General features: G+C 35.7%; 1 protein-coding gene across 3 annotated transcripts; it reads right to left on the bottom strand.

Annotated features, from left to right (window-relative positions):
- Nucleotides 1-272: 272 nt before the first annotated feature.
- On the bottom strand, nt 273-14,712 carry LOC129276177 (tumor necrosis factor receptor superfamily member 22-like). Of its 3 annotated transcripts, none has more exons than XM_064109121.1 (9): nt 14,523-14,712; nt 12,667-12,777; nt 10,201-10,248; nt 8,339-8,457; nt 7,418-7,511; nt 6,395-6,458; nt 4,532-4,666; nt 3,446-3,571; nt 273-2,108 (listed from the first exon to the last, which is right to left on the bottom strand). In XM_064109121.1, the coding sequence occupies exons 2-9, from the start codon at nt 12,742-12,744 to the stop codon at nt 1,975-1,977; spliced, it is 798 nt and encodes a 265-aa protein (XP_063965191.1). In that variant the 5' UTR covers nt 12,745-12,777; nt 14,523-14,712; the 3' UTR covers nt 273-1,974. The 3 variants fall into 3 exon arrangements, with proteins under 3 accessions (XP_063965191.1, XP_063965192.1, XP_063965193.1); XM_064109123.1 differs by having other exon boundaries at nt 292-2,108; nt 3,446-3,468; nt 14,523-14,708; XM_064109122.1 differs by lacking the exon at nt 3,446-3,571 and having other exon boundaries at nt 280-2,108; nt 14,523-14,708.
- Between the last annotated feature and the right edge of the window lie 135 nt (nt 14,713-14,847).

The following is a 14,847-nucleotide window of genomic DNA, read 5'->3' as shown; positions in this document are numbered from 1 at the left end:
CCCCACTTTCAATTTCACTCCGCCGCCCCTGAATCAATCAATCATTCATTCATTAAATCAAGTAATCAATCAATCAATCAATTAATCAACCAACCAATCAATCAATCAACCAAATAATCAATCAATCATTCATTCAATCAATCAATTAATCAACCAATCAATTATTCAATCAACTAATCAATCAATTTATTAATCAACCAATCAATCAATCATTCAATCAACCATTCAACCAACCAATCCATCAATCAATTAGTCATTATGCTACATCATGCCCCTTTTCCTCATTCAAATCATGAAAAACAACATTTATTTGCTTAAATTTTAACAAAATATAATCTTTGCAATCTAAATTATACAAAATAATTTGTCATAAAAAATATACACAACAGATTTGTTAACAGGAGGCGTATAAGCGATAGCTTCCAGACGGAATATACGCCCGCATACAGTGCAACTATATATAAGCACAGTATATATACCTTATAAGTTGACATACGAATGGCTCTAAATCTAGCTCGTCACTTATTTTTTTATACACAAAGAAACGTCTTCTCTTCAACAATTAAATATCTTACATAAATTTGTTTTACCCTAATTTTAAAAAATACATGTGTCTATCAATACATACAGGCTATTCCTTCAAAATAAAATCTGCAATAAAAGTAGACAACTAATACTGTTACAATGGGTTGTCCATAATATCTAAATTTTACAAGTCAAAGCACCATTGATTTTTATTGGGTTGTTCGTGAAAAAATATAGCTCTATATGTTCAACAAGTCATTTCATATCCGACACAAGTCAGATAAACGGTTCCACATCAAATTGTAACGTTTCGTTTTTTCAAGATTAAGAGGACATATTAAAATATGTAAATGAAATTGAAAAATAATTTTAAAATGTCCAAACTGATATCTGTAATAACTTACTGCTATGCGCGATTTACAACGTAACGAAACATATCACTAAACCTGAAACAACATTGCATAAACGATTTATTGTCCACTGCATGCTTGTGCATCTTCATGATCTGGTTTGGTAGTACTGTTATTTTTTAATATGTTCATACATAATCGAAATTTCATGTTATAATTTCTTTAAAAGGTTTAAATATTTATAAACATGAATGATAGATGTGCCAGTTGAATCTAGGAATTAGAAAGTATAAGCACCTATATTGACTTCATAATTAACTACACCTCCATAACAGAAACTGCTAGCAATACAAAAGTTCAACGATTTTTTTCTATACTTTGCAAAAACTACGTAGATAAATTTCTTCTCTTCCAATATTTGCAAATACAATTATGTAATTGTTTGCAAATTAACGTTTTGTGTGTAATACTTTAGTGGATGATGTATTTTTTTTTATTTATTAGTTGTAAACACACCTGTCTCGGACTTGTTTTGTTGAACTTAATTGAATTCGAATTTGATCAAATCAGTTCAATCAATTGCTATTTGTCCATGCACCTCCCCAGATTGGGGTGCCCTGGGAAAAATTACAAAGGGCGGTAAACACGGTAAAGAGCTAAATAAAAAGCACAAGGAAAACAGTTTTAAGTTGAATAAAAATGAGTCAATTGACTCATTTTTACTCAACTTCAAACTGTTTTCCTGTATGGGAAGTTGTTATCCATTTCAGCACTTGCCCATGGCCCCAGAATGAGGAGGGCGAATTTTCAGCGCTTGCCTCAGCGATCAAAATCGCGGGGGGGGGGCACAAATTTCAGCATTTTGCCCCGGGCCCGCTGCGGAAGATTGACGCCACTGTCTCCTGGGAAGGGATCGAGGTGCACATAAATGTCAATATTGAGGTGCAACCTTATACGAGCATTTCACGAGGAGTTTTGTCAGTGTTTTCCATGCTAACTTGCTCTTAGCCAATCAAAAACAAGTATTTCCAGTAGCTTGTAACATATTTCTTTTGAAATCACTAACAAAAATCTTCATATAACACTCCCTGTACGCACATTACCCAGCTTGCATTTCATCTTCTTTGTCATGTACGGTATTGTCATCGGACCGTAGGGGTATCTCTTCATTATGGGCGACAGCTTCGTGCGTGTCTTCTTCTTGTCGCAGTCTGCAATTAGCTGTGGATTTAACTTTTCAGGAGTAAAAAGCACAAGGGAAAATCATTTTAGTTTATTTACATCTTTTATTTCCTGAAGTCTTAAAGGGGAAGTTCACAGTGAAAAAGTTTTTTTTTCTTATAATTAAAAGCATAAAAATTGGAGAAAAATATCGGTGAAGGTGATGTGATGAAATCCGTCAAGGAAAAACGGAGTTATGGAGTTTTTAAAAAAAAATTGTGACGTCACGGACGAGCATGAAACTTCTCCTCAATGTCGTCTACATAAATTGCAATTTTCTCGAAAACAAATTAAGGTAATTTTTGTGAGAGTGGATAAGCTTATATCATCATACACGTCATTTCACACCCCGTTCAATAATAAATAATATTTGCATTCATTATGTTGTCCAAGAAGTCTACATGAAAAGGCCGTCAGCTTGTACACAATGAAAATACAGATAGATGAAATAACATCCAGACATAGCCAAAAATGATATTAGTTAAGATAGAATTATGAAGCTTCAAGAAAATATTAAAGAGGTTGGCATTAACTTATCATGGGTGTCGATCACGTGTGTGGGGACATATCCCCCACTTGGGGACGCCTGTCACCCCCAATAATTACTGTGAAATATTACTTATGATGAATCATTATGAAAAGTATGATGACTTGCCAACTGAATTTAGAACTTTTCCATCTCTAGAAACTTTCACACGTAGACTAAAGACCTATCTTTTTCGTTAATTTCAAAACATTTCCTTTTTTTTTTTTAATTTTTCCCCAAACAGATCAGGAGGTCTTACAGCGCAGAATATATGGACATAGGTTTGCTCTATATAAATCAGTATATCATTATTATCATTATTGTTATCATTACTGTTGTTATATCATTATTATTATAATTCTTCTTCTTCTTATTATTATTATTATTATCACTATTCATTATAATCTTCCTGGCAATTTCTTATGTGTATTGTTAATAAATAAATCAATTTCTTTCATATCATTAGAAGCAGATGGTAAGAGAAAGAAAAAGTTAGAATGATGAAAAATTGGGACAAAACTATATATATATATATATATATACACTGTAAAAACTGTGGTGTTAAAACTGACACCAATTGGTGTTAATAGAGGACCACACCCTGAGGTGTTAAAATTACACCTTAGAGATTGAACATAACTTAACACCAAAGAGTGTAAATGTAACAACCAAAGGTGTTGTAATAACACCTATGGGTGTAAAACTAACACCACCAATTTAACACCGGTGTAAACTAATTGGTGTGTTCCTCCATGTACACCGGTTAACACCACAGTTTTTGCTGTGTATATATATATACATATCTATATATATATATATTTACCTTTTCGTCTTCTCATTCGATCCCTGATATATAACACATTCCCGGGTAAGAGAACAAGGACAATCAGAATTAAGACAATATAAGCAGGAACGTGGGCTACATCAAACTGAATTCCACAATTGCACCCTAAAAAGACATGCGCAATCAGACGGGAAACAAAAGGGAGAGAGTGAAGATAGAGAGAGAGAGAGGGGGGGGGGGTAGAGCAAAAACAAGACATGCATGGAGATTATGAAGAAAAATACAAAAAAATCAAGTCCAACAAAAAGTATATCATGCAATATTGAAATTAAGAAATATGTAATCGTTATTGTGGGAAGAAAATCAAGAAGCATAATTTGATAATATATTGACATGCGTGGAATTATGAACAGAAATACAAACAAAACAAGTACAACAAAGTAATACCATGCAATATTATTGAATAGTCGTAATTCTGGGAAGAAATCAAGAAGCATAATTTGAAAAAAAGTTAACAAAATTGTTATCATCTTTGAAATAAGCAGTGAAAGTGTAAATGGAAATGGTGGTGTTTAGTCAACTAGTGTTGATGGCAATTATGCCTATGAGTAATTGCTTATAATCATCATTATCGCTAGTGTCATCATCATCATCATCAAAATCATCATCGAATTCATCATAATCGTTACCACTGTAATAAAAAAAAAATCTCAAATGATTGGGATTTTATTTCAAACAGTTTTAAGCGGTCTAGATCTGCTTCTTCTGGGTCCAAACCAGACAGGTTTTGTAAAATGATTGACATCCTTCGTAATTGATTGGTTGTTTAAACAATAATATGTATTTTATTAGTATGTATGTATTATGTTTTATGTATGCTTATGAATGTTACTTTGGGCCATCCAAACAAGCCTGCATGATGAGCTTTCATTAATTTTGGTCCACCACTATTTTAAAATAGTGTATTTGTATATTGCTTTGTATATATTTCAATTTTGTGGAAATAAATGAAATGAAATGAAATAAACTCCATTGATGATTATGAAAAATATACTATATTCAACAAAAATACAAGAATGAAAGGACATTACTTGGAAATTCGCGATGAATAACAATTAGACCTACCTGATGCAAATTCTGCTCCATCTGGGGTAGTAACATTCTTAAGAGATATTGATTTCATCGGGTCTTGACTTTCAAAAAAATCTGTTTCAGACGAGTTTGATCCAATACGTAGTGAAGGTCTGGTAGATGTACCTTCTGAAAATATATCCCAAGATATGAACCCCAAGTTTAAACAACGTCATACATGCATTGATTGAAATAAATTATTTTTTTACAGTTGAAGCAAGAAAACTAAGTAACATTAAAGATAAAAACTTAGAAATCGACATGCATGTTCATATTTCAGAATTGTTAAATTTCATTTTCAATAGAACAAAATAACATGGTCGTAAATAATTACAGTGCAATTTGCAAATAAAAATCTTATACCAAACAAGTGGAATGCCTCTGGCCGTCTCACCTGCATCACGCGATTCAATATAGCAGCAGTGCTGATTTTGAAAACTACTATAACTCGCACAAGATGTTCAGTGATACTTGGTTACTCTTATTTCCACGTTTTATGAACTAGACCAATACACTTATAGAGATATGATGGCAATTCAACAAATACCCCCAACGTGGCCAAAGTTCTTTGACCTTACATGACCTTTGACCTTGATCATGTGACCTGAAACTCGCACAGGATGTTCAGTGATACTTGATTACTATTATGTCCAAGTTTTATGAACTAGACCAACACACTTTCAAATGTATGGCTGTAATTCAACAAATACCCCAATTTGGCCAAAGTTCATTGACCCTAAATGACCTTTGACCTTGATCATGTGACCTGAAACTTGCACAGGATGTTCAGTAATACTTGATTACTATTATGTCCAAGTTTCATGAATCAGATCCATAAACTTTCAAAGTTATGATGGTAATTCAACAGATACCCCCAATTCGGCCAAAGTTCATTGACCCTAAATTACCTTTGACCTTGGTCATGTGATGTGAAACTCATGCAGGATGTTCAGTGATACTTGATTAACCTTATGTATAAGTTTCATGAACTAGGTCCATATATTTTCTAAGTTATGATGACATTTCAAAAACTTAACCTTAGGTTAAGATTTTGATGTTGATTCCCCCAACATGGTCTAAGTTCATTGACCCTAAATGACCTTTGACCTTGGTCATGTGACATGAAACTCAGGCAGGATGTTCAGTAATACTTGATTAACCTTATGGCCAAGTTTCATGAACTAGGTCCATATACTTTCTAAGTTATGCTGTCATTTCAAAAACTTAACCTCAGGTTAAGATTTGGTGTTGACGCCGCCGTCGCCGTCGCCGCCGCCGCCGCCGTCCGAAAAGCGGCGCCTATAGTCTCACTCTGCTATGCAGGTGAGACAAAAATTGAGGTAGGTACAATTTATGGTATTTTCCATAAGTGAAACAAATTATCATATACACTTTATAAAGATCTGAGAAAATGGAGGGATCCACTAATACAGCAAATGCTTGTAGTGTGTGGACCCCTCCAGGGGCTGAAGCCCCCAGCCCCGCTTCCGTGGCTCCTGTCCTCTAAATAACTATTGCAGGGTTCGCGGAAGCGGGGGGACTCACTCCCCCAACTTTTTCCCAAAACCGTGTACAAAAACGTAAAAATTACCATATATGATTGTTATTTTTTGTATGGTCAGCCCCCCACTTTTTGGCTCAGAGCCCCCCCCCCCCCCCCCACTTTGAAAACCGTTCCGCGGCCCCTGAATGGCACTATATTGAATGTAATGGCATTGTAGAATGGTTATTATACTATAAATATTCGTGTTTTTTTTAAAGAAAATCATTAAATAGCATTTGAAATATATATTTTTCATCAATTTTGTTTATCTGATTTTTTTTTTACAAATCTATCGAGCAAATATTCGGACTTACGTATTTTCTCTGGCGCATTAGGAACAAGTTTACATCGAGTGTCTCGGTCAGCAGAACAATCTTCCTGTGATGATCACAAGAATGATATTCCTTTGATATATGACCCGTATTATAAAGAATTTCAAAAGCTTAAAATCAAACTAAAAAAAAAGATTGAAGGATTGTGAGGGGAGCGAGAGAGGGAGGACGAATGACAAAAAAAAAAAAAAAAAAAAAAATCTTTCTCCATGCATCACAAAATAATTTAATCATCAATCACGATACATTCCATAAATTGGGTAAAATAAAATTTGATTCTTCTATCAGGGTAAAAAAAAGTCATAGTTGTTTTTAACATGCATCATGATTATCCACTCTTCCTTTGATTTATTGGGGAAAATACAAATCATGCAATGAATGATCCATTTTCAATACAATATTCATTGAGTAATGACGGCGATTACCCGGGGGGGCCACTTCCATTCACGAGTGGATACCATGCGCGACCATGGGGTCTCGAAAAGCACCCTAAACACGTAATTTCCATATTCTGAAAATGCACCCCTTAACAAGTATTGGCGTGTGAAACCCTACCCTTAACAAGTATTGGAAACAAAACGATACTCTTTGCAAATATTCCCTGAAATGAACCCCTAAACAAGTACAGGAATGTTTTATTGTTACGGGTCCTTCGGTCGTCGGCTTTACCTTATTTGGTTTAGTACGACCCCACCTCGCGCAAATCGGACTCTAAACACGAAGTGTTGGGGCAAAAAGGACATCCTTTATAAAACATTTTAATTTTGTTTTATCATCCCCGCAAATTCGACCCTAAACACGTAATTTTCCTAGCGAAATAGATACCCTTTTTTCATTATTTTTGTGTTTTTGACACCCTTATCACGTTACGTACGTAACGTGCCCTATCGTGAAAAAGACATCCTTTTTACGTGTTTTTTTGGTCGCGCATGGTATCCACTCGTCAATGTAAATGCCCCCCCCCCGGGGGGCGATTAATATAATGAAGAATCTATTAAGTCTTACTTCTATTCCAAATTCACATGTGGAACATTGAAAGCAAATTGAACAATTATTCCAGCCTGGTGTGAACGACCCCCTTGAACAAGACTTGCACGATCTGAAATAAATCAAAATATGAAAGGAGATTGTTGTCTGAATTTGGTGATGTAAAGTGCTATTGCAATGCTTAATATGAATTTGAAAATGACCTTTACATTTAAATTCAATTTTGAATTAAATGTTGATTGGATTTGAATTCAATTCAATCAAATTTCCATTCTGAATTGGATTTAATAAATAAGAATTTGAATTTGCACTTGAATATTCCTGTAATCTGAAGACCTTTATGAATAAAACATATGTGGGTTGATCTGTTTCCGTCTAAATTCTTGGAATCCCCAAGGCATTTGTACAGCCAAAACCGCTATCAACCAGCAACAGAATAACATTGTTGATATTATGTAAAATGAAAAGGAATATCGATTTCTGAAAATCTTATCACACTAAAATAAAATAAAACATATATTTTAATGATTTTTCAACCAAGTCAATCAACTCAATTTTCATTTAATTTCAGCATCCATCCAACCAATCAATAAATCATTATTCAATCCGATCAGTTATCAAACAATTAATCAATCAATCTATAAATCAGAATCAAATATCAATCAATAAAAAATCAACCAATAAATCGACCAACCAATTATCATATATAACCGTCCCACCAATCAATCAACCAACCAACAAACCACCCTATTAATCAATCAATCAATCAATCAACCTATCAACCAACCTATCAACCAACCTATCAACCAAATCAATCAATCAATCAATCAATCAATCAATCAATCAATCAATCAATCAATCAATCAATCAATCAATCAATTCACCAACCAACCAACCACCAACCAACCCACCAACAAACCTAATCAATGTAATACATACGCTTGAGTAACGGAGCAATTATCCGATTGATACATGCCGGGTTGACATGCATCGATCATCTGTTTGGTGCAAAGACTCCATACTTTGACCCCACCCTCAGATGGCAGGACGCATTGCTCCTGAACAAATAATTAAATGCATGCAAACAATAATAACCAACATAAGCCTCTGCACCAAGTTTTATCTGTTTCTTTTTACTTCCAGTAGGTCTTGGCCCTTGATGTTAGTTTTTTGCACTAAAAAATATTTCCGATTCACACTCTATTGTAAGATACATTTTTTTAATAATAGAAGATAACGAAGTAAGACGATGCAATGGCAGAACCACTAATAAAAAAATTAGGGCACCGTAACACAAAGGTTGGCGATTACTCGCTAAATAAACGTGATAAAACGACCTATCAGGGCTCGGTAGATTGAAGAGGAACCAATCAGAATTGTTCTTTCAAATTAGCGATTAATCGCTAACCTTTGTGTTACAGGGACCTGATCTTACGAATATTATCACGACTATAACCATTATAAAAATCCTTCGCGACAAGACCGAATAATTAAATCTTTCCCTACCTTCAACACCCACCCCCATCTCTCTCTTACTCCCCCTCCCCACTCTCTTCACTCCATTTCCATCTCTTACTCCCCCTATCTCACCATCTCTCTGTTTCTCCCGTAGGAACTCGGCCAGTGGCGTACCGTGGGTCACGGCATGGGGGGGGGGGGGGGCACCAGCAAAAAAATTGAGTCACTTAGAAAGCGAGCTCAGTTGCAAGGTATACTGACCTATAAGAGGCATTTTAAGGACAGTGCTATTAAACGGATATATATCTCACTGATCAAATAATGCAAGCGCGAAGCGCGAGCTGAACATTTTTGATATTCAGACCTAAAAAGGAACATTATAAGCAATTTTTTTTGTAACCATGATACGTACCATGTCTCGCAAACAAACAATACAAACGCGAGTTGAAATTTTTGCATATATTGACCCCAAACAGGGACATTTTAAGGACTATATTTTCAGAATCCATTAAGAGTATACATATCTCACCATAGTCATCCAATTCGAGTGCCAAGCGCTTGCTAATTTTGTTAGAATTACTTTTAAACACATGAAGCACTTGTAGTCATTATGATCATGTAGTATTTTTCACGGTACACCATGTATTCTTTCTTGGGCATATGTTGGTCCTGAAAAGGACCACCCAATCTCTTCTTCGCCATGGAAACCTTCAGAAATTACATTATGATCATGATTAACATACGCATATCAGTAATCAAATATTGCGAGCGCGAAGCGCAAGCTGAAAATTTAGGAAATTCAGACCTGAAGAGGGGCATTCTAAGGCATGTTTGTAGGAATTCACTAAGATCATACGTATTTCACTAGCCACATGATGCGAGCGCGAAGAGCAAGCTGAAGAGTTTTGATATTCAGATAAAAAGGGACTGATTTTAGGAATTCATGAAGAGCAGACATATCTCACCAACCCACTAATGCGAACGTAAGTACGGACAGGAAATGTTTTATATTGAGACCTTAAAATGGGGCAATCACTTTAAGTAGTCATGAAAAAAAAAAGAAGCAAATGTCACTCGAACTCGTCATGACATAACGCAAAGCTGGTATAGCATTGTCAGAGATATAGCTAGGGTTGTCAATTAGGGGGTTCGATTCCTTTTCTTCCTCGCCCAGTGAACAAGATTTGACAAGCAAAAAATAAAAGTCTCCAGTAAAATTCGCAATCTTTCAATCATGAATCCAATGCTCTAAACCACTAAACAACAATCCCCCCTCCCTCTCTCTCTCCCTCCCTCTCTCATCTATCCCCATCTTCCTTTCTCAATAAACTTTCCATACGTACCATTCTTGTCTCCATTGCTGCATTAACAAATCTACAATACAGTAGAATCTGTGAAAGGAAACAAGACAGTCCAAATAAAATATACCAAAATGTCTTTGATCAATATTTTCCATATCCCAATAAATCCTCGATCCGCTTATTGTTTTACTAGTATTTCATATATGATTAAACTTTAAAAACATAAAAGCAAACAAGAGAGCACCGGGTCCTATTGCTATGAATTCCGATGAGTATTGCAGAAATCTATATACTAGCAAAAGATAACGTTGATAACTTTTGCATGAAGTATAATCCCAAGGTTTCAAAGTATACTTTTATTTGTTTAGATTGTAGCTTACTTGTTTATATACAAGAGAATTACTGTTGCCGAGCAAGCGCTATCATCGTCTTTGGATGTATATGCGCTCTACACTATTATTAGTATATTTCCCGGGGGGGGGGGGGCACTTCCAGAGGCGTCGATCCTGGGGGGGGGGGGCAGGGGGGGGGGCAATCGCCCCACCAATGAAAATAATGGGGGGCAAACATATTGTTTTGCCCCCCCCCCCCATAATTCCACATGTGCAACTAAAAAATAAAATAAGATTGTAATGTTAAACTGAAATAAGCAAGCGAGATTGAGATACCAACTCGTTCTTTATTTAAATTCGTGCTCAAAATGTCCGCTTTTCAGATTGGAATATAAAAAATTTCAGCTCGCGCTTCGCGCTCGCATCGTTTCTGTAGCAAAAACTCATACTTTTCATGATTAATTTTTTTTTAAATGATGATCCTTAAATGTCAGGATTTTATATCAATAAACTTTTGAATTTGAATTGATTAAATAGGTGAATAGAATGTCCCGTTTTCAGTTCTAAACCTCAAAAGAACTCCCGCTTCGATTTGCAATAATCTTTTGTTGGATATTTATCTTGTTCTTTATTAAAAAAATCCATTAAACTAATTTTTTTTCAGATCGAAATATCAAAATTTTCAGCTCGCGCTTCGCGCTCGCATCCATTGTTCTTCTAGATACCCATCTTAATCATTGGTACCAAAAATGCTTAGAATATCAAGCTTTCAGGTCAGAATATAAAGAAATTTCATCTCGCTCTCGGCACTCGCATTATTTCTTTGTAGTGAGATACATGTATCTATCCTCCTCATGAGTTACTACAAACAAACCTAAACAGGTACATTTTTCTTGTTTTCATGTCAGTATACTAAAAAAAGTTTCAGCTCGCTCTTCGCGCTCGCATTAATATGTTGGTGAGCCTGAGATATGTTTCTTTCTCATGAGTCATATATATATATATATATATATATATATATATGGATATATATAATATAGGCCTATGTGTGTGTGTGGGTGAGTTTGTTCGTTTTGTGTGATCGAGCGCCTTTGGAACATTATTTCATGATTTTGCCCCCCCCCCCCAATCTGAAAAATGGATCGACGCCCCTGGGCACTTCCATTGACGAGTGGATACCATGCGCGACCTTGGGGTCTCGAAAAGCACCCTAAACACGTAATTTTCATATTCTGAAAATGCACCCCTTAATAAGTATTGGCGTGTGAAACCCTACCCTTAACAAGTATTGGAAACAAAACGATACTCGATGAAGTGGTTTACGGTACACCATGTGGAGTGTTGTAGAAACAGTGGATAGAAGAAGAGAAGAAATGGATATGCGAGAAAGTGGAGATTTGAGAGTAGAGTATTCTTTCTTGAAAGTAGTCCTGAAAAGGACTGTAAACCAGGAAAGATTGAAGAGTTGAGAACAGCTTGAGTAGTAGAGCTAATGAGGAGATGCTGGCTTGAGTCGACACTCCTGAAGACGGACAGTCAACCTGTCCGAAACGTCGAGTCTCTCTACTACTCATCATCTCTACTCGCCGACTCAAGCCAGCATCTCCCCGTTAGCTCTACTACTCAAGCTGTTCTCAACTCTTCAATCTTTCATGGTTTACAGTCCTTTTCAGGACTACTTTCAAGAAAGAATACTCTACTCTCAAATCTCCACTTTCTCGCCTATCCATTTCTTCTCTTCTTCTATCCACTGTTTCTACAACACTCCACATGGTGTACCGTAAACCACTTCATCGATTGTACATGCCACCATGCAAACCTTCAAACAACACAAAACGATACTCTTGGCAAATATTCCCTGAAATGAACCCCTAAACAAGTATAAAACATTTTAATTTTGTTTTATCATCCCCGCAAATTTGACCCTAAACACGTAACTTTCCTAGTGAAATAGATACCCTTTTTTCATTATTTTTGTGTTTTTGACACCCTTATCACGTTACGTACGTAACGTGCCCTATCTTGAAGAAGACGTCCTTTTTACGTGTTTTTTGGTCGCGCATGGTATCCACTCGTCAATGTAAGTGGCCCCCCGGGGGCTAAAGACTCTTTCTCTTCAGCAGTGAAGGTGAATCTTTTTTTTTCAAAGAACAAATATACTTAATATGATACTTACTTGTAAAATGACAGCCAAGTATATTAACTTTGTATGACGAGAATAAAACGTTGCATGAATCATCATGATTATATCCATTATTGTCACAGTTTTCCCACGGGAGGTGAATTCCTGTGCAAATGAATCCACAAAATAATATGCAATACGGGGTAGTTAGTACCTTACACATTATACGCAAATCTAGAGACATAGTTTCGGATTTAAAATGCCAAGATAAGTTTGAGTTCAATCATGATGGTTTACTAAACAGAGTAAAATGAAGTAGAAAAGAGGGAGCGGATCCAGCTTTCGCCAATAAGGGGTGGGGGGGGGGGGGGGTCGACGGAAAAATATTTTCATACATATATAGTCCTTACCAAAGAATAACGGGTTTATTAACATCTTAATTTTATTCTTAAACAAGTGGAGCGCCCATCAGGGAGCGTCTCTGGCAATCTCGCCTGCATTATACGCGATTCAATAGAGCAGCAGCGCTGAGTTTAAAAACGACTATAAGATAATCATTCACACACACAAAAAAAAACACCATTTATAATAAAATACTATGTTCACTGACCCTAAATGAAATTTGATCTTGATCGTGTGACCACAGACTTGTGCAAGACGATCAGTGATACTGGCTTGATGTCCACATTTCATGAACTAGACATAACAAACAGTTACCATGGTTACATGCACATCGTGGTCGGTATGCAAATGAGGAGACTGATGACGCCATCCACTCACTGTTTCTTTTGTATTTCTTTATATGAAGATGCTAATTTTCTCCTCATTGTCAAGCAAAACAACAATTAATTCATAGATGATCATGTGGAATTGGCATTGTTAGAAACTATATGGTTCAGTTAAATAATTTCAAACAATAGAGAACAAAAGAAAAAGTGAGTGAGGAATATCATCGACTGACCATGCTGACTGTCGCATTTGCATGTCACAGTGTGCATATCATGTTATGTGAAAAATAAGCGAAACTTTAAATTATCATAACTTTCTTATTTTACATCCGATTTTGATGAAATATTCAGCCTTATGCTAGTTTGATTTCTCTCTATTTATTCACATCAACATTTTTCTGGGGTGGACTTGACTGTCTTGACCTTTAATGTCTTATGGTCTGACGATCGAGGCCGGGGATTGAACTCCCTACCAACTGAGCCAATTAACACACCGGTGTTATAATTTGAATATACAAGCCATTACCAACGAAACCATTGACATTGTCTTACAAATTAAATGGAAACTCCATTTATATCTCAAATCCGATTGCAACAAGGTTGCAACTCCCGCGTTTGCAGAACAGCATCTGGACAAACATTTAGAATGAATTTCCTTTCATTTGTTTTATTACATGAAAGTAAACAGACTCCATAGTATTTAAATATCTGTTTAAGGTCGGATATCATTAGTGACCCTCTTCGTCTCACATATTTAACTCGTACATCAGCCGGTGATATGATAAAACAGTCCATCAATAAACATTTTCAAAGAGGCATTCGAAACCCATTTCTTTCGTAGTTTGTAATGAAATAGCACGAGTAAGAAAATCTATACCTTGATCTTAAAAATTATGCTTTTTACATTTTACTATGTTTTCTGAGAATGGAATGATGTGCATGGTACACCCCCCCCAAAAAAAAAAAACCCACAGATGGGCATTTATAATTAACAAAGTCATTAACATGATGATTGATTCAACCATTGATTCAGACAAAATACATCCGGTGAAATCATGTGAATAAATCAGTTATATTCTGTACAAATATATAGAAAAGGAATATGGAATATCCACTGATTTTGTATAATACATTCTTAAATGAAATTATTCATCGTACAAACTTAAAAAAATGTATACTTACTTTATGTTCGTATTTTTCTTATATGACGCGTACACCAATCGGAAGAAATTGATAATCATTTACAGTCAGACATTAAAAAAAAATGGATATGAAATAAGTCGGAGAATCTGCAAAAAGCGTTAATGTATTGTGTATGACGGGCATCCTCTGGTTCGAGTGACTCGAGCGAGAACAAATTTCCAAGACGAAATGAAGACCAAAGATCTCGGGTATTCCCCTGTTCTGGATTTGCAATCGTAAATGACGTATTTGTATTAGTCTTAATTTACAAACATTTTTCGTCGATTTCAATCGGCAAGGTTGGATCCAGGGGAGATTTAAATTG

Source organism: Lytechinus pictus, chromosome 14, assembly GCF_037042905.1.
Source record: "Lytechinus pictus isolate F3 Inbred chromosome 14, Lp3.0, whole genome shotgun sequence".
NCBI classification, from domain to species: domain Eukaryota; kingdom Metazoa; phylum Echinodermata; class Echinoidea; order Temnopleuroida; family Toxopneustidae; genus Lytechinus; species Lytechinus pictus.
Note: the sequence above shows the minus strand (reverse complement) of the source record. Positions and strands in the feature narration are given on the sequence as shown.